The 14,783-nt window shown below is 41.0% G+C and overlaps 1 protein-coding gene across 7 annotated transcripts in view; it reads right to left on the bottom strand.

The window, feature by feature from the left end:
• Positions 1-14,783, bottom strand: part of LOC144492933 (ecto-NOX disulfide-thiol exchanger 2-like) — a 251,077-nt gene that overhangs the window by 20,862 nt on the left and 215,432 nt on the right. For all 7 annotated transcript variants that reach the window (XM_078211597.1, XM_078211602.1, XM_078211600.1 and 4 more), the window contains 2 exons: positions 4,496-4,677; positions 3,075-3,182 (listed from right to left, as the gene is read on the bottom strand). In XM_078211597.1, the coding sequence (XP_078067723.1) occupies positions 3,075-3,182; positions 4,496-4,677 (290 nt within the window). The remainder of the gene's footprint in view (positions 1-3,074; positions 3,183-4,495; positions 4,678-14,783) is intronic.

Here is a 14,783-nt window from a genome sequence, read left to right as displayed (position 1 = left end):
GTGGCTGGTCAGAAACTGGACAGAATATAAAGATCAGCAAAGAATCTTAAAAAGGAGGGAAAAGTTAGGTTATGAGAAATAGCTAGAAATATAAAAACATATAGTGAAGGTTTCTAGGTACATAAAAAGGAGAAGAGTAACTAAAGTGAGCTTTGGTGGTCTTAGAGAGAGTGTTTGGGGAATTAATAGTGGAAAATAATGAAATGGTGGAAGCATCTAACAGATATGTTGTGTTTGTCCTTACTGCAGAAGATATAAATAACCCAGAAATATTTATAAATCAAGACGTGAAAAGGAGGGAGGAACTTAAAACAATTACAGTCTTTTTTAAGTTTAGTTTTTTAGTTTTAGTTTAGTTTATTTATTAAAGTCATAGCAGGCTTACATCATCACTGCAATGAAGTTACTGTGAAAATCCCCAGGCCGCCACACTTCGTTGCCTGTTCGGGTACACTGGGGGAGAATTTAACATGGCCAATGCATCTAACTAGTACATCTTTTGGACTGTAGGAGGAAACCAGAGCCCCTGGAGGGCACCCACGCAGACATGGGGAGACACTGCAAACTCCACACAGACAGTGATCCAAGCCGGGAATCGAACGTGGGTCCCTGGCGCTGTGAGGCTGCAGTGCTAACTGCTGTGCCACAGTGCTGCCCCAATTACAATTACCAGAGAAAGGATAGAGAAAATTCCCAAGTCCACTTCATCCTAGGGTATTAAAAGTGGCTGCTGAGATGGTAGATGCATTAGTTTTAATTTTCTAAAATTCCCGAGATTTTGGAAAGGTTCATTAGATTCAAGAATAATAAATGCAACTTCTCCCCAATTCAAGAAAGAAAGGCAACAGAAAGCAAAAATCTATTGGCCAATTAGCCCAATATCTGTCATAAGGAGAATGCTGGAACTTATTATTAAGGAGGTTATGATAGAGAATTTAGAAAATCTTAATGAGATCAGGCAAAGTCAACATGGTTTTATGAAAGGGAAACTGTGTTTGCCTAATTTATTAGAGTTCTTTGAGGAAGTAACAAGCAATGTGGATAAAGGGGAATGAAGATATGGTGTCCTTGGGATTTCCAAAAGGCTTTTGACAAGGTAGCATATCAAAAGTTACTTCACAAGTAGCACATTGTGTAGGGGTTAACATATTAGCATAAATACAGGGTTTGTTAGCTAACAGCAGACAGTAGGGAATGAAGGAATCATTTTTGGGTTGACAAGATGTAATGAGTGCCATGAGGGTCAGTGCTCGGGCTTCAATTATTTACAATCTACTTTACTGTAATTCAAATACTTGAATGACAGGACCAAACGTATGGTTGCTTTGATTTGCTAATGACACAATGACAGGTCGGCACAGTGGCACAGTGGTTAGCACTGCTGCCTCAGCGCCAGGGACCCGGGTTCGATTCCCAGCTTGGGTCACTGTCTGAAAGACGTGCTGGTTAGGTGCATTGACCCGAACAGGCGCCGGATGTGGCGACTAAGGGAATTTCACAGTAACTTCATTGCAGTGTTAATGTAAGTCTTATTTGTGACTAACAAAAATAAAACATAAGAGTCCGCAAGATATAGATAGATTTAGTGACTGGGCAAAAATTTAGCAGATAGACTGTAATGTGGGAAAATATGAACCTGTCCACTTTGTCAAGCTAAATCGAAAAGCAGGATATTATTTAAATGGAGAGAGATTGTAGAACTCCGTAGTACAGAGGGATCAAGTTGTCCTGGTATCACATGGTGCCCAGATTTTAGTAACTTGAGATCTATTTTTTCAACAGTCATCTTAACATGATCTACCAGCATGGTCTTCCCACTCTCCCCGCAAGGACATTCAAACATGTTGCACAATATAGGCCTTATACTGCCCGTCAAAGGTTAATTAAAAAAAACACCAAGCACATTCTTGTACACTATTATGCAAAACATTCCTCCCTAAAGAGCATTAGTAAAGTCAGTGGGTTTTTACAACCATCTGGTAATTTTGTGGTCACAAATTCCAGAATTTTAACCTCATTTACCCCCCCCCCCCTCCCCGCCCCAGTCAGGAGCTTCACTCCCCCCCTCCACCCTATGTCAGAGTCCCATCCCCTCCACCCCATCATAGGCCTCACCCCACCCCAGAAAAGAGATACTACAAAATGGAGTCACCAAAAACCTTGTAGACAATGTAATGTCAGTGCCTGGGTAACTGCCAGGCTGTCAGTGCCAGAATGGCAGGATGCCTTGCCAGGGTGGCAGGAGGAAGTGGTGCCAGCCTTTTCTATGGCTGAAAGCTTCCTCCAGTGCAGGCATGCCATTGAATTTAATTTAATTTATTATTGTCACATGTATGACAAGGACATGTGAGAAGGAAACGAGAGAGCGAAGAATGTAGTTTTACAGTTATAGATCAAGAGTAAAAGATAGAATTAAAATGTATGCTGGGCACAGCTTGCAAGAGGTCGCCTCGCTCCGGTGCCATCTTGGAAAAGTATTGAAACATGAGAGGTTGAAGAAGATCCACAATGAAAAACAAAATCAGCCAAGGTCTTCAGAACAAAGAACAAATCTGCTTTTTAAAAAAAACTGTGGTCGGAACCAGCAGCTGCTGACACAAGTAGGCACTTCAGATCAAAGAGAAAGCAGGTTTAAAAAAAACTGATGTTGGAAAAGAGGAAGCACTTCCGATTTAATCAACTGTGAAGGGAAACAAACAAAGCTACTGCCTGTTGTGAAGTAGCCTGGACCTGTCAATCAGGAGGCTAGTTAAAAGCACTGGAACATGAAATTGAATGTAATCAAAACATTTCAAAGTATTTAGGTTTCTCAGCAAGGCATAGCAGGAGGGGGTTGAATTGGATTCCAGCCTGCAAACTACATTCAAATTTATGATTTACAACTGACATCAGGTTCTTGCCCACTCAGGTCGGGAACCTGATGTTTTCTGGTGCAATGGACTGGGAGATTGGGAACAGGATCGATGCCTGGCTGGGATCTCGATTTGGCCCTCTCACCTGATTCAAAGGGCCTTTGGAATTCCCACCTGAAACTAGCAGGAACCACTGGAAGTTTGCTGTTCTTATGCTCTCACCTTTCCTTTAAGAGTCTCCAATAATAGCTCCGCTTTCCGTTTTTCTTCTTTTGCCTTCTGGAATTCAGTTTCTTTCTTCTTGCAATCTTCACGCAAGTTCAGAAGTTGCTGTTAATAATGAGGCAACAATGCAGTAAATTCACCAAAACAAACCACACTCGATTTCATATCTTTTATTTTTCATCTCTTCCTTTTATATAGATAGAGGATAATACTTATAAAATTATTGATTATAATGCACAAAAAGATAGCATTATTGATGGGCAAGTAAATTATTACTTGTAATGCCAGCAAGCTTTGTTTTGCATTACAGCACTACAGAATCCTTAGGTTGCCCAGCTAATGTTGGTGTTCTGTGCTTTGAGCCTTGCTCTTTCACTTAAACCAATTGCTAATAATATATATTTTAATTATGATACATCAGGTGCTAGAGCTGGCTTTGATTGGTGATTCACAGTAAAGATATTATGGCCAGCCTGCAGTCTTTTTTACTAAATCATAGAATCCCTACAGTGCAGTAAAAGGCCATTCAGCCCATCGAGTCTACACCAAATCTCTGACAGTATCTTACCCAGGCCCTCTTCCCGCACTATCCCTCTAACTCCACACATTTACCATGGTTAACCTATCTGATCTACTTGCACACCTTGAGATGCTAAAGGGCAGTTTAACATGGCCAATCCATCTGGAAGAAACCCACACAGACACAGGGAGAAAATGCAAACTCCACAGACAGTTGAAAAAATGTTTTCAAGGAATGCATGTACCGGGACAGATCAATGCAGCAAGTATAAAGTGGTTTGATAAGGTTACAAAGTATGTGATACAACATCACAGTAAATTCAGATGACAGTCTTAAGTGCTTCTTCAGGGATTTCCATTTCCACTGTGGAACTAGTGCCAGTTCTTGGACAAAGAAAAAAAAACCATGCGTCATGACAAAGCCAGTTAAACAAGTAGATGCTGGTTTGCAAAATTGCATCCACACAATGTATTGTTCACCATGATCTCTTTACTCTTGTACTCAACGCCCCTACTAATAAAATCTAGGGCATGTAGGGCTTTATTACTGGCTCTCTCAACATGCCCTGCCACCTTCAATGACTTAAGTACAATATACCGAGGTCCCTTTGTTCCTGCACATCTTTAAGAGTTTCTTTCTTTAATTTATACTGAGTAAATGGAAATCACTTCAACATAAAATTTTAAAGTCTTCAAAAATTTAACAGGATCCTTCAATTTTTACAGGCTGTTCAGAAAGTGAGATGACAATATTAGCAGCATTAATTCCTACAACCACTCTCAGTGGACATCTTGGTGAGAGCTTTGTTTACTTAGAATATTTCTGCAGGCTATATTAAGGTCCATATACTGCACTTTTGGGATTGGTTTTACAATAATAATGAAAGAGCCATCAGTACCTGCTGCATCCCTTGCAATGTCTGTTGCAGTAGTTTTAGCTGTTGGTCTTTTGTGGTCTCTTCTTCAGTACGGTAGAGCTTACCCTGTTCTTGTTTTAGTAAATCTACCTCATTTCTGTAGGCATCCAATTGCCAACGGAGACTGTCGTTCTCTTGTTTAAGTGCTTCAGCCTGAGCTAGTGCTACAATGGTGATAAAAGAAAAATATTTAAAATCAAATTCTTAAGTGGTCTGGAGCATCCACATGTTTTCCAGCAAGATATCAGTAAAATGTGGACAAAATGACTGAAAGAGCGTAAAATATTGTGGAATTTAAAACATAATTGGTGGAATTATCCCATCCCGCTCGCCGTGGGAATCGTAGTGGGCGGGACACGGACCGTGCAAAGGTCTGTTGACCTCAGGTGGGAATTTCTGGCCTTGGAGTGAGCACGGCCGGAAAATCCCACCCATATGTCCATAACACTTGTACTCTGATCTTTTCACAGTGCTCCAAAAGTCAATTTTCTTAAAGCAGTACCCGTCTAAAAGCTGGCCAGGTCTTCAGTTCAACTTTCTGCCCTGTACTGGTGGACTCATCACATTGCATCAAGAATTTCAGGTGCACCGACACCCATGGTCATCTTAATCCATTGGTCAAGAATGATTTGCAGCTGCAGTGTCTCACATATGTCTGTTTGCTGTACTGAAGGTACCTACACAATTTATAATAACTTAAAAGTATATCATTAATTAGGTTTTTATGCATCAAGCAGCCACTTTGACTTATTACATGCATTTCCATGAAAATTAAATGTATTTGTTCAATAATTTGAACGAGGCAAAAATGGTCTTTGATTATTGGGAGTGGATTGTACACCAAACTAATCAAGACAAAAGATTCAAGTAACAACTTTTCTAGTCCTTAACTATAGGTTATTTCCGGCACCAAGCCAAGACCAGGTATTTGAGTTGGAGAGAAAATCAGATGATTCAGGAACCAGTCTTGCGGTGAGCATTCAGCTTTCTTGATCGCAGGCAGAAGATTAAGCAATCGAGGCAAGGGGAAAGACATTGGAAACAATGAAGCAAACTCTAAGTTCCTTTATTTAGACACAGATGAAAGTAAACAGAAGAATAACTGATTTGAAAAATGAACAAAATAGAGCTCTGCTTCTGTTCTTTTCAAGTGGGTTTGGCGATGAGCGGAAAACCTCGAGAGTGAGAGGCCTAAGTTGTGTTTTATGTTGGTGCGAAGTTGTGCCACTATTGTCTCCTATCCCCGCCAGTGGGTTTCCTGCCATGCAATGTCAGAAACCTTATTTAAATACCTTATCATTTCATTATCAGGCCTCCCCAAACAATCATACCACCTTGTTCAAAAGTGTGCCCACAGCCATGTAACATCATAACAGAATAAATGGCGAATCAGCGAACTCACCCATGAAGGCAGTTCAAAGGAGAGTGCACAGCTGCACAGCTCACCACGTGGCACCGTTTTTGCAGAGAAGAGGCATTGGTGAGGGCCTTGGGGGAGCAGGGAAGAAAGAGCCGGTGAGGGGTGCGAACCACTGAGCACATCCCATCATCCTCACGTCCCTTCTATGAGCATTGTTCTCCTTTCTAACTGCTGACAGTGCACACCCTCAGGGTAAGGCTTGCGTCATGGTAGTGGCACTGTTGGCCATAATCCTAATTGCAGGAGGATGATGAAGAATTTGTGGGGATAGTGTATATAGATCCTCAAAGAGCTACTACATATGCCTGATTCCTGCCTGGCCGAAGACAACTCACTTCTCTCGGTGACCTGGGTCATATCATGGCGATGGTATGCAGAGTTTCACCTCTCCTGATCTACAGTCCTCCTTTTGTGATATGTGCTGTGGAGATTAAGTGTCACTGAGCAGCAGGACAACAGGGAGCACACATCGACAGTGACTGTAATGAGTGATGGCAATCCTGCACATTGTAGGAGATGTCCTCATTCCCTACGAGAAACAGGCATGACTGATGTGTTCAGTCACTGTAAGGGGATACCACCAATGTACTGGCAACCTTGCACAAAGCACATGGAGGAATTCTGGACTGAACACCCAGCCTATGAAACAGGAATCCGGTTGGCTGACAGGCGCTACAGGAATGCATCTCATCTGAGTAAGGAGCTATATACGAAGATACAAGAAGTGAAAGTTTACTTACAGAAATGTAAGGTGTCTACAAGCGCCTAACAGCTGTTCCCACGCTACGCAACTAGACCTTCTTAACCTTTCTAATCCTTGGTGTATCCCCAGGATCCACAGTAGAGGTGGAGACAGCCTGCTGTCTGCCACGCATTGTTGTCTGAAACGACCTTGGTGGGTGTCCTCTGGAGTATTGAGACCTGGTGGGCCCTGGCCTGCTTTTGGTGCGCTGCTGTGTGGCAGTGCCACCCTCCTCGACCTATGAAGCTGGAGCGTTCACAAGAAGAGATGATTCAAATATGCTGGTCGCTCCCAGAGTCACCTGAATGGATGGCTCTGGGCCATGCATCAGCTTCTCTTCCAAGGGCCAAGGGCCCCAGCTTCCTCCTTGGGATATGGAGTAGCTGGAGTGAGCTCGAGATGCCCTCTGTCCTCTTGTGTTGGCACTCATGGACGTCCACAAGTGACTGCACCATGGAGTGCATGTCCTCCAGCAATGCAGGAAAAAAGTCTTCTTGCACCAAGGTCTCCACTGCCTTGGAGTGTTGGCACTATCTCACTATCACTATCCTTGGACACAAGGAGGTAGGAATCCTCCATTCTGCCTTTCAATCTAAAGAACGTGACTGACATCCCTTCCTAATGTTCCCAGCTTTTCCTTTGGAGCTCCAGCAACTGAGGAATGGCTGAACCCAGAGGCTTGTCAGCTGACTGGACCTACGCAAATTCCTGGCCTCCCAACAATCCTCTGACCGCCAGTACCCTTGGACTTCCATGCCACCTGTTGTTGATCAGAGAGGGTGAGGTGCTCGCTCATTTGTGACCCTGAGGCTTCTCCTAAATTAGGTTCCACTCTCTGCACTGGTGGAGGGTGTGGGTGAAAACTGAGATGTTTCTTCAGTATCCATGTCAGAGAAATCACCTGGTGTCAGAGTTTTCTTGGCTGGTGAACTCTCTGGGCTGCTCCCCTGATGTGTCTACAAAAGAAGGGAGGTTTCATTAGTGTCTGGCACAGGCCTTCACATATAGGAGAAATGACTCATGTTAGCTTTGTGTGATAGATATTGTGCTGGATCCTCGCCTGGTTTATCACCGCCCACCTCACTGTCATCACAGGACCGGTGGACTTCCTCTCCGGCCAGATGTAAGGCCTCCTCATCCTTGACTTCGGAGAGGACTTTCAACTCCAGCATTCCTTTGCCTGTCTGGGATCTCTCCCTCATATTGAGAGTCAATTTGTCCTGCATGGAAACAGGTGGAGATTGTAAGTAGTACAAATGCAGGGCACGGTAAGGATACCAGGCTTGTGTGGATGGTGATGAGACGACAACCTACAGGGGAGATAAAGATGTGTGTGGTGTCCCTTGAGGTGTTAGTGAGTGAACTCTCTGTGGATGTGTAATGGGTGCAAGTGAGAATTAAGAGTGATAGGAGAAGTGACTTACCCTGACAGAATGGAGGGCATTATTCATCCTTTTATGACACTATGTCTTTTCTCCTGTGCAGGGAGTTGGCGCTGGCCACTGTACTCATGCTGGGTTGATGTTCCTAGGAGATAGTCTCCTCCCTGTGCGAGGATAGATGATGTCACGGCGTACTTCCCCTGCATTCAGTAGTCTGGTGGTGGAGACTTCGGAGGACCTGGGAGCAGACTTCTTAGCAGCCATGAGTATCTGTGGACCTGGGTGGCGCTGGGGTAGCATTTAAATGGAGCGTGCCGATGATTATTGAGCTCAGCTGATGTTGGGTCAGCTAAATCAGAGCTGGCTACCATGGAGGCAGCGTGAAAAATATAGTGCACAAACCCACCATCACCATTGGCAGGATAAATGCCACTTTTCCTGCCCACCAGCACACACTGCCAAATATTGGGAAAATTCAGCCCATAAGGTTTATCGAGCAAATAGCATGTGTTAAAGACTAGAAAGCTCTCCAGTTCAATCTCAGGTCTACGGAAGTGGCTAACTTCAGTTAGGGTAACAGTAGCATCTGCTATAATTAGCTTCAGTGTTCCTGGGCTTGGGTGGAAAAATCAAATAGATGTTTTATTCTGTTACATTGTGCGAGATCAAATGCATGGACGTTGAGGGCTGACTCGACTCACCTTTGAAATCTCTTGTGGTCAAATAATCTGCTGCATTCACCAGGCTGGTAAGACAACAATGGCTACCCAAAAACATGTGAGCAAAAGTTGGAGAGCGAGAATTGTATTCGGAATAACAGGAAATTTCCCCATGAATTTGTGGAACAAACGATATTATATATTACAAAAATAACCTGCAGCCGTCCAAAGTTTAATCTGAATATTAGAACTGGGCCCCAAGAAACCACCTTCTTTCAATATACTGAAATACTGAACATTTCTGTAGATGTCTTTGATTTGATGAGAAAAACGATAATGAAGAAACAGATTGTTGGAGGATGAAATCAGAATAAATAGATTTTGTGAAGTTTGTGAAATAAGTGAACAAATAATAAAACAATCAAAACATTGCATTTAAACCTCACTAATACAGCTTTGCTTCCCTGTCATGGAAAAATATTTAGAAAATGGACAAACACAATGAATTGACAAACACATCTCAAAACATGAAGATCTATCCAATTCTGAAAATATTAGCCCGTCCTTTCTCTTTACAGATGTTAACAGACTTGCTGTGTATTTTCGCCAATTCCTGCATTTATTCAATTCTATTCCCTAAAGGCAAAGGAGAAATACATCGGAAAGAGAAAGCTGACAAAACGTATTCAACATCACTTAATTTTCTTATTTTCATTTGCAATATTAGCCAGCTGTTTTTAAAGAATCCACATTACCCTCCACTATCCTTTATCTAAGAACAATGCGAGAATCTGGATTTCCTTTCTGAGATTCTTTCCAGATTCCCTTTTTATCACTTGCTTCTTTTGCCTACATTATTACATCTTTCCTAGTGCCTGGATTTACACCATATTTCACATTTTTATATGGTTTGTCCTTTAGGTTTATTATCTCTCACCCTGTTTGCCAACCAGGGCTATTTTTTTGTATAAGAATGAGCTGTATCACTTTCTGGGTATATCGATCCTTTATTGAGCAAAGTTCTTTTTTAAACACCTCCTATTGGTCATTTGTAGCCTTACTGGATAATGGTTTTGGCCAGTTGGCTGCCAGTCTCTGTCTTATCCAAATCAAATTATAGCCTTGCTCAAATGTAGAATCTAGTAACTGTGCTAATTAGATAAGTAGTTAAAATGGGATTTAATCATATCATGATAATTGTGAGATAAAATGTGAGATTAATTGTGAGATTAATCCCCCGCCCTGGATTAACTAACTAAACAACAAATGGTGGCTGCAAGTTTTAGACAGAGAATCAAGTTCATCGATGATGGAAATATATACTCTTTTTTATTCATACAAACTTGCAGCTCATTACAACAATAAATAACTGACTCTTCAAAGTTCTCAGTTTAAGATCCTGTTGACAAACACGGTATGTGCAGGTGGTGAAGGCATAACTGTCTTCATATAGTGGGCTTTGCAAATAGCATTCCAAGAGCACTTATTTCTGCTCATTTTGCCGGTAGATATTTACCACAGTGACACAAGCTGCAATTACACGGTACGTACATGATGACTTGTTACAAGTCAGTTCAGTGCTGATTGAAGAAAGCTGACAAGTGTAGAATAAATTGAAACCTTCTGGGAGAAAAGCTATTTTGCAGGCTCCATTAAGCCGATTGTAGATAGGTTTATTCATCAACAAGATGTCCTTGTATGTGAAACACATAAGAATGTAATTGCGAGAATATCTGTCAGGGCATTTCCAGATGCTGAAAAGATGAACTGTTGAGTATTTGCCAAGGCATCACTCAGTTGAGGAGAAATGCCAGATGGGAAATAATTAAACTATTTCAGGGAGCAAATGAAATCAGAGTGGTGACATATATGCCCAACACTACATGTTGCAGCTATCTGTAATTAATCTAATTGCTTCCACACAATATAGATCTTCACATTTGTTTTACCCACTCAAATTATATCAATCCATTGACTGAAAATTATTTCTCCATGTTGTAAAACAATATTTTCTCTACTCCAAAATTTAAAAATTCTGCCAAAGAAAAAATAGGCTCAGAGAACTAACTATTTTTCTCACTCCAATTTTTCCTTTTCTTTTGTGAAAACGCTGTTTGATTCTGGGGACTGTTCCATGAATACTATCAAACCTCATCTCATCTAACTGGTCATTCTGCATATGCGATAGCAAAGGACAGAATTTCTGCTCGTGTTCATTTGGTGCATTGTGCAGAAATTGTGACCCTTTTGAAGAGTTTATTCTCCTCAAATTAATTTGCATATTGAACACAAAGGGTGGGGGTTATCAAGCCCTTTTCGCCACTGAGGGAACCCCGATAGCCCGCGGAATCGGATTTCCGCCAGGCATGAATGCATTTGAGATTATCCGGGTGCCAAATCAAGCCAGCTGCTGTGTCCTGGATGGTGTCAAGCCTCTCCAGTGTTGTTGGAGCTGCACTTATCAAAGAAAGTGGAATGTGTTGTCACACTCCTGACAGGTTTTGGGGAGGCAGGAGGTGGGTTACATGATGTAGAATATTCAGCCTCTTGTAGCCTCACATTTACTTGGCTGGTCCAGTTCAGTTCCCGGTCAACAGTAATTTCCAGAATGTTGAGAGTGGGGGATTCATGATACCACCTTAATGTCAATGCCATTAAATATCAAGGGAAGATGGTTAGATTCTCTTTTGTTGGAGATAGTCAATGTCTGGCACTTCTGTGATGTGCATATTACTTGCTACTTATCAGCCCAACCTGATTGTTGTCCAAATCTTGCTGCATTTGGACACAGACTGCTTTAGTATCTGAGGAGTTGTGAATTATGCTGAACATGGTGCAGTCATCAGTGAATATCCCAACTTGTGACCTTATGATTGAGGGAAGCCATTGTTGAAGCAGCTGAAGATGGCTGGGGCCTAGGACATTACCCTGAAGGACTCCTGCAGCAATGTTCCAGATTGATATCAGCGATCTTGAACAACCACACCCATCCTCTTTTGTATAAGGTATGACTCCAACCAGTGGAGAAGAATTAAACCTCTGATTCCCATCGACTCCAGGACTCCATGACACCACCTTAATGTCAAAGGCATTCATTCTCATCTCATGAGTTCAGCTCTTTAGTCCAGGTTTGGACCAAGGCTGTAAATGAAGTTCCTGGCAGAGCCCAAATTGAGCGTCAAATGAGCAGGTTATTGCTGAGTAAGTGCCATTTGATAGTACTATTTTCAAAAATGTTGCTTTTGTAAATATTCTTTTGACACATTTAAGGGTAGTAACATGGTGCAGTTTGATTAATAATAGGTTTAATTACAAACATTCAGCATTTTAATCAGTCTTAATCCACCACGTGAGTAAATGATTTTAAATGACTGAAAATATATATAGAATCACTTTCTAGCTATAATGGGGGACAATACTCAGTTTCTTAGTAAAATAAAAATATATACTTAAAAGCTTATAAAATGTTCTTATTCTGGTCTTTGTTCCTAAAAGAATCAGTTTAATTTTTGGAATGACCTTGAAAGCCTGCAAATGATCGCAATTCGCAGAAACTCTCAATGGTGAATAGTTCTTCCTGAGGCTATGCTTTTACTGTGATATTTTTAAAACTAACAACACAATAGCTTGTGAAATACTATTTGTGCTGAATGCAAGTTATGCTTCAAAATCCACAATATTTTGTGCTAATTACATTGATTTTGGGCAAATTCACTGAAAAGAAGGCACAATCAAACAAATTCCCAGACGCAATGTGGATTAGGTATCCTCATCCTGAAGGACATCATGACTGAGCCAAATAGCATCATCACTTAAAATCCACACGTGACTTTCTGGCAAGAATCAGTGAACAGTAATTGCAATCAGGGTTGCGAAGATCAACAGTATCCACCTATCATTACCTACCCGAGATCAGCTAACTTAGCATAAACCAGAGATTCATCTAGGCTCAACACACTGAACAACGCAACTATGAATTAAGCCATTAGAATCTCATAACTAATTATCTATTGTTCTGTTAATCATACTTGTTCATTCTTATATTTGCTTTAGAAATTGGAACACTACCAGTATTACTTGTAGTATACTGGAGGAATACAAAGGCGCAGCTGTAAATTTGTCAGGGTAAAATAGGACAGGATTTTATGTGGAAAAGGTGGCCTGGTCCAGTGACCGGGAAGACAGGTGCAACCCCACCTCAGCTGGTCATGGGTTCTAACTGAATTTTATGATCTTTTTGCAATGAATTGCCAGTAGGCAGGGCTTATGGTCTTGTAAGGGATGAGGCTCCCCATCAGCAACAGTTGGAAGATGCCCTGCGTCCCTTAAAAGTTGGAGGACAGGCTATTTGCTACCATCTCCAGTGTTGGTTAAATGCCAGCAGCAATGGGAAGGTGACTAGCATGCCATCTCATCGAATTTTAAATCCACCATGATTCCTGGTGTTTCTCCTGGGTCCCTGTAAAATCCAGGCCAGTATTGCAAATAGATCCAAAAAAAATTTCACGTGTGGGCAGAAGCTACAGATCTCCACATGTGGATCATCTTTAATTTACACTGAGGGGCAATCAATTTGTCTTTACTTTTCATTCGCAAAAGCCACAGAAGATGTGCTATAAAAGTTTCTCAACTGCATTTATGAGGAAACTTTTTCCATTATAAATTTCTATGTCTATATTTATAATGGAAACTGCTTGTGTAAGCTTGTCGTGCTACAATTATATTCAATCGCAGTGATGGCACTATAGCACCACTATGAGTGGGAGTTATAAATGCTATGCTCTAATTATTGTAGTACCCTCCTGTCAGTGAAGGCATCACTTTATCTAAATGCATCACTTGATTTTGCTACCCTGCTGCAGGAAACTGACTGGTATTTTATGTATGAAAAATTTATCTGATATCCTTCAACTAATATAGATAAATACTGGAATTTTGATAGATATGATTTACATATTGTAAAGAAACCTTGCAGGATTTGGTGCTAATTTTTTTTTTACAGCAGACAGGAGAATCTGGTCTGTGTGGTCCAGCCCCTTTTTGAATATATCAAGGAAACTTGGCAGTGTAATGATGGAAATGGATATGGAGGTAGGGTGAAGGAATGAAAAGGGCCTAAAGAAATTTTTGGCACAAGCCAAAATCTGTAGTTTTGCCAGGGAGTCAGCTCTGTGTTGTTAGTTCAGGCCTGGGGAAATGAAAAACCTTAATCCCGCAGGATTTTTGTCATTTATTGATGGCAGTTGCATTAAAAAAAAATCAAATGCTATTTTAATCCACAGAAATTTATTTTTTAAGTTGTCCAGACAATTTGATTTCTTCAGTATTCTGCAAATGGGACTGGTTATTTTAAAATAATATTTCTTTAAAATGTACGTGCTCCTCAATAAAGGCAAGAAACACATTTGTGCTGTAGGTCTTCCACCATAGTAGGAAGTACAGCTAATCATATTAACCACAAGGTGAAAGCACTCAAGAGATCAAAAGGAAAATAGAAAATGCTAGTAATCTGAAATCAGGTAGAACATTCTTGAAAGACAGAAAAGATCGTTGCTTTATAATTCTTGTGATTTTGGTTCATATTTTGTTTTAAATAAAATGGAGTTAGATATCGGAGATCAGCCTTCTCTTTAATAAGCTAACTGGATGAAAAAAAATTGAAGTCTTTTGAAGGTGTTGCATATATTTGCATGGACAATGCAATCATAGCACGATATAGCCAAGAAGGGAGCCATTTGGCCAATCATACACATGTGCTATCTTAATACCTATCAAATTAGTCCTGCTCTATACTCTTCCCCTTAGCCCACTAATTTTTTCATTTCCAGGTACTTATCCAATTCCTTTTGAGTGTCATTATTCAATCTGTTTCCATCACTTTTGCAGGCAGTGCAATTCAGATCATGAATTATGTTAAAATGTTTCCTCATGTTGCCTTTGGTTCTTCTACCAATTACCTTAAATGCGGGTCCACAGGCTGGACCCACTGCCACTGGCAGAATATTCAACCTTTTAAACTTCATTCAACCAAAACTGCTCCAAGATTTTGAGCACATATCATAGCTAC

This window comes from Mustelus asterias, chromosome 4 (genome assembly GCF_964213995.1).
Source record: "Mustelus asterias chromosome 4, sMusAst1.hap1.1, whole genome shotgun sequence".
NCBI lineage: Eukaryota > Metazoa > Chordata > Chondrichthyes > Carcharhiniformes > Triakidae > Mustelus > Mustelus asterias.
This window is presented reverse-complemented; position numbering and strand designations above follow the sequence as displayed.